The 5,384-nt window shown below is 52.5% G+C and overlaps 1 protein-coding gene across 1 annotated transcript in view; it reads right to left on the bottom strand.

Annotated features, from left to right (window-relative positions):
- ZNF618 (zinc finger protein 618) overlaps positions 1 to 4,957 on the bottom strand; it is a gene marked incomplete at its 5' end in the record, with an annotated part of 37,312 nt that extends 32,355 nt beyond the window's left edge. The window contains one exon of the mRNA XM_010138919.1: positions 4,874 to 4,957. Coding sequence (XP_010137221.1) covers positions 4,874 to 4,957 — 84 coding nt within the window. The remainder of the gene's footprint in view (positions 1 to 4,873) is intronic.
- Between the last annotated feature and the right edge of the window lie 427 nt (positions 4,958 to 5,384).

The raw sequence follows: 5,384 nt of genomic DNA, 5'->3' as shown, positions 1-5,384 counted from the left end.
CGGACAACCGCTGCTTCACCGCGTCCCCCGCGCTCTGTGGTTTGGGGCATTTCCTACGCAGGCAGCTCTGCTCTCCGGAAAACCTCACAGCATGGCGACGCAGAGCAGCAGGCCCTGCTGAAACCTCCTCTGGAAGTTCAGGGCTACAGTAGGCCAGTACTGGTCAGGACGGGGACAAACTGGCCCAACTAAACAGAGTCAACATACGAGCTGTTAGAAGTCAAAGCCTTAATATGCCAGCTACGACCTGGGCTGTAGGTGCCCACGCGCTCATACCACACTCGGTTCCCTGCTGCTGCTTACAGATTGCCACCTGCATCCCCGATCCCGTACACGTGGCACGTGGTCACAAACAAACCAAAGAGAACCAACGGTCCGAACGAGGCAGCACGGTCCATGATCAGGATGACGGCTGGAGCCTGGTTTCACGTATGTTTGCACCCCAGACGCCCTCCCTTCATGCCAGCAACAACAGACCCCCTTCACCGCAGTCATGTGGGGAGGACAGAGAGATGCCTCAAAGCCCAAGATGCGAAAGGATTCGTTTTGGTCTGACTGGGGACAATGAATGTCTTTGGCTCAGGTGTCACATCAGTGCAGGAGAAGAATTCCACCTGTCAGCTTGGTGGGGTTCTTCCATCTTCTGCTGTGTGACATACACCTCAGGGAGAGACTGACCTGAGGCGTCACCCCACCGTAACTCGTCAGCCAACCGCAGCAGCCATCGGGCTGCGTGCTGCCAGCCCATCGCCAACAAAGTGAAACACACTGACCTGTGCGGCCACAAAGGATCTTGAGCCGAATGTGCTTCGGGGAGCAGGGTAGGAGCGTACGCGCCAGGCTCCGCAGATGAGCTGCCACTCCATGCGCTGCCCTGCGGGGGCTCAGCTCTCTGCGTTCGTGTACCCACACGGTCAGCAAAGTTAAAGCCTTGTTTCCACCTCTTCCACGCGCAAACACACCAGAGTACATACAGTAAGTAAGCTTGTATTTTACTTCTCAGCCATTCTGATTTTTAAATGAAGAACTGTTGTAAGCTAGCTGCACTGGTCCAGGCGAGCCGCTCCGCTGGGCTCACTGCTGCGGCCCATCAGCACACGGGGTTTCAACACTACCCACAGAATCAATTTCTGCCTTTTATTCTGCTCGGCAGAATGGAAGTAGAAGCTATGGTCATCTCTAAGAGAAAAGTGCCAAATCTAAAAGGCGTTAAACAGCTGGGCACTGGAATTTACCCCTGCTACCAAAAAAGACCAGTACCTGAGTCAGAGCATGGCGATGCTCAACTAGATCTAAGGGATTTATCGAAGTTTGGGCTGAACAAGTGAGACTGAGCCCAGGCGTATGTACCGAGATGAAAAGGATTCACTGCCTCAGACAGTGCCTTGCTTAAGGGAGAGGAGAAGGGAGAACATCCAGTGATAAAAGCACTGGTGGGTCACACACTAATGATGTTTCATTATATAACCTTATGCAGTCTCCTTCTGTAGTCGCAGAACAGCACTAAGGGTCCCAATCTACCCTGGACCCCTTCTGACAACAAAGAGAGTCTGATGGTTGCTCGTCATTATCTGCCGCAAAAAAAAATACATTAGCAGAGAAAATTTGTAGCGTGTCCTCAGCATCAGCCCCACATCGCTCGGTGCCCCCAAGACGGGGAACCATCCTTTTGGGAGTGTAACGAGCCATGTGCTAGATGGGTTGAGGACTAATTCTTCAAAGGGTTATTGAGTGCTTTCAACACTTCCATTTGGAGGAAGAAAATGATGATGGCCTTAGCTGGGAAGAAAAGTGCTCAGTAAATTAGGAGACTTGTTAGAATAGAATAAAACTTCATGCCACAGGGACACTATTCCCCCAACTCCAATGGGCACAGCTAGTTGTAGTGTCCGTAAATGAGGAAAGACTGTGGGGATCTCACTGTCAGCAGCGGAGGGTTGAGCAGCACGTGCTGGGTATGGACACCGCCTGCCCTCTGCAGCATGGGGAAAGTGAAAACACCATGAAGAGTATAACAGCTCCCCCTTCCCCCCCCAAGAGAGGAGGGTTTTGCCTGTTCTGTTAGGGGACTGTTTCCCTAAGGAAGGATGACCCCCCGAGATGATGGTGAACCAAGCTGTTACGAGAGGAAGAATTTGTTCCAGCTGGTATTGGCGCTGATCTCTTCCTCGACTCTTTTGAGAAGATAACACCCAGCAATCGATGCCAAGTCACAGAGACAAGGAGGTTTACGAAGAGCTCTGCAAGGATCAGGAGACTGACTGCCAGCGTGCAGCTGAGCTCTGTCCTCTCTGACCCACGGGCTGCGTCCCAGCGTCAGACTTCTTCCTTCTTCCCAATAAAGCCGTCCTTGCTGACAGCCACCCAGTACTGCCCATGCTGTTCCCAGCAGCCACCGCTTCTTGGCAAGAGGCTCCCTGTGCAGCATTAGCCTGGACACGACGACTGTTCCTGCTCTGGGTTATAGCTACTCCACCAAGGCAGACTCCGGCTGGGACACTACACCCAGTCTAACAGCACAGCTTGCAGCGGGGAGAGATACAAGGGACCCCAACGCTCAGGTCCTGCAAGCCCATGCTGAAACCCCCATCCCCAAACCTCTGAAGAGATGCTACCAGGCACGGCCCAACTAGTGCTGCTTCCGGTCAGATTCCAGCTCTTGCTATCACCAGGCAGACACGAAGGCAGAGCAGCTCCCCCAAAAGCAAAACCACACAACAGGCACTATAGGACTTCAGGAAAAACAGATGGGAAGACTCCAGTCAGCCCACTAGCACAGCGGTGCAGTGCTGTCCCTTACTGGTATTCAGGCAGCGGTCCTGCAGGACACGTCCTTGCTTCACGCTGAGCAATCCCCTTGTTACACTGCTGCCAACACAGATGTTCAAAACGCTTCAAAGCCACCAAGTTCAAACGCAAACTCCAGCGTCATCCCTCCTCCACGCTCATTTCCAAGGAGAGCAGTGACTGCAGAAAGAGGTCTGAGGAGTGACGGCCTGGGTCAGCCCTCACTGAATCGTGTGAAGTAACGCACCACCATGCAGCAGCTCACCTGACTGGAAGGAAAGCCACGCAACCACCTCGGTATGGGGCAGTTCCGCAGACACCAAAGACTGACGTACTGAGACGGCAAACAGGCAGGTTTTTCAAGTATCCTGAAATAATTCCACGGGCCCTGGAAGCATTTTGGACTCTCCTCTTGCAAGTGCATCTCCAGAAAAAGACAGGGAACATGCTGCTCTTCCCTGCCTATCTCCAGGGACTCTGCCCGCTGGCTCCTGTCATGCCGGTTTGCTCAGCAATGACTCGCAGCTGCTGAGATGCCCTGCTCGAGGCATGGGCAGCCAGGTCCTCCTTCTTCCCAGATGTGGCATTAAATATTTTGAGATTTTTTTGTTGTTTCGCTTCTAATATTCAGCAGAGAAGAAAGCACATTATTTCCATTTTGGCAGGAAGAGAACACCTACCCAACAGCGGCAGGCAGAAGAAGAGGCTTCTTTCCTTAGGGCACCTGGCCCAGGGCTCCCGGGGATTTTGCTCTAGAAACCCAGGGAGGGAAGAGTAGTGACCAGAAATTTGTTGAAAGGTCAGGACTTCTGTATCACAAGCTAAAAATACAGATGACTTAATCCACCCTCGTCAGCGCAGGGATCAGAGACCACAAAAACTGTGTAGAACCAACTTTCCACTGGGCTCAAAGATACTCGGACTGGAAACGCTTATGCACACCATGCAGATGACACCCCTGCAATGAGGGCAGCATGTCCCGATCAGGGGCCGGAACGACGGGGCCTCCACACAACAGGCCGCAGGAACTTCTTAAGGACTTCTCCAAGGGGAAGAACAATTTTCAGCTGACCCAGAATTCACTCATCTTTCCAGTGGAAGAACCACAAAAGCTATTTGAGAGAGGAGCTCTCAGAGCGACCAGGCACTCTGCAGCTACTCTGGAATCCAAAGGGATCCTGCTCTCACAGAGCACTGCAGAAGGAGCTGTCTGCTAGGGACAGCCTGCAGCCGTGGAAGGGCAGAACTGCTGAATGTAAATAGATTGCAACAGCCTGCTGAATTGTTCCTAAAATCCAGCAGGGATCTAGGTCTTCATCAAGAAAAAAGCAGCAGAATTAAGAGAGAGGCCAGTCTGGACAGCACGACTTGTCCTGCTCCATGGGCAGGGGGGCACCTTTACAACCAGAAGGATTGAGAATAACGAAGGAAGCACCAGACTCCAGGAATTCCACGTTCTGGGCTCACTGTGGGAAACAAGGTTTCCCAAACAGTTCCTGAAGTCTAGCGGCATCTCTGGACGGGGAGGGGGGCTGGAGTCCATACAGCTGAGCCTGCTGCAGTACACTGATCTGTCATCCCTCTGAGGCTGTGATGTGTCTCCCCCGAAACGGGCTGAGCAATGCTTATGTGACAGCATGGTCCCTCCAGCCAGGGCCAGCGGATCGCAGGACAGTCCACGAGATGCTCTGCTGCTCAGTTTCACATTCCTCCACCATTTCCTGAAAATCTGCTGGCAGTACTGGCGTCCTTACGAGTCCTGCTGGTGACACAGACGGCTGGAGCTGGGGAACTGCTCTGTAGCAGCACCTGAAAAAAGCATCGTCTTCCCTGGGCTGAGAGGAACGATGAGCAACTCCAACACTCTGCAGTAAGAGCCAAAGCCACCATGACTAAATCGCCTGATGCCAAGAACCGGGAAAGACTGGCATTTTCTGAGGTACATGCTGTGCACTTGCCACGGGGTAAGACCCTTCTGAGGTGTGTCCAGAGCACAGATCACCTGAGCAGCCTCCTCAGAAAACTCAGAGAGCAGCTACTGCTTCCTTACAACACAGCAGGGAGTGAAAACATCTGGGACCCTCACTTGTTTCTGTGGATTCCACCCAGGGCAGCACAAAGACAGCTCTGGAGAGAGGCTTCTTCTCCCTTTCCGCAGCCAGAGGGGCACCTAGATGGAAAGGAACATATTTATGGCTTCCTAAGCTAGCAGGACATTCCCCGCGCAGGTTCACGGACGAATCGAATCCTCTGACCAAACCCTCTGGCATCTTTAGGGGCTTCCTTTCAGATGCTGGACTGGCAGCGGGGAGAGGCAGAATGCAGGTTTGCAGGCGCAGAGCCCCCTGCCTGCAGACCTCCACCTACTGCTCCTTCAAACCGTGCTCTTGCCCAGAAGTTGTGAGCTTTACAACTGCATTTCACAGCCAAGTGGAGTTGCCAGTAAAATCAGTTGCAATTTACATCAGAGCTCAACTTCAAGGTGTCTAATGGCAAAATTCCTTGAAAAGGGAGCAGGACTGAGCCCAAAGTCAGCAGCAACCCCTTACGAGGATTAAAGTATCCAGAGTTACATTAAAAAAGATTAAAGAGTAATA

This window comes from Buceros rhinoceros, unplaced genomic scaffold (assembly GCF_000710305.1).
Source record: "Buceros rhinoceros silvestris isolate BGI_N320 unplaced genomic scaffold, ASM71030v1 scaffold15056, whole genome shotgun sequence".
In the NCBI taxonomy this organism is placed as follows: domain Eukaryota; kingdom Metazoa; phylum Chordata; class Aves; order Bucerotiformes; family Bucerotidae; genus Buceros; species Buceros rhinoceros.
The sequence above is the reverse complement of the archived record's forward strand: the minus strand, read 5'-3'. Positions and strand labels throughout refer to the sequence as shown.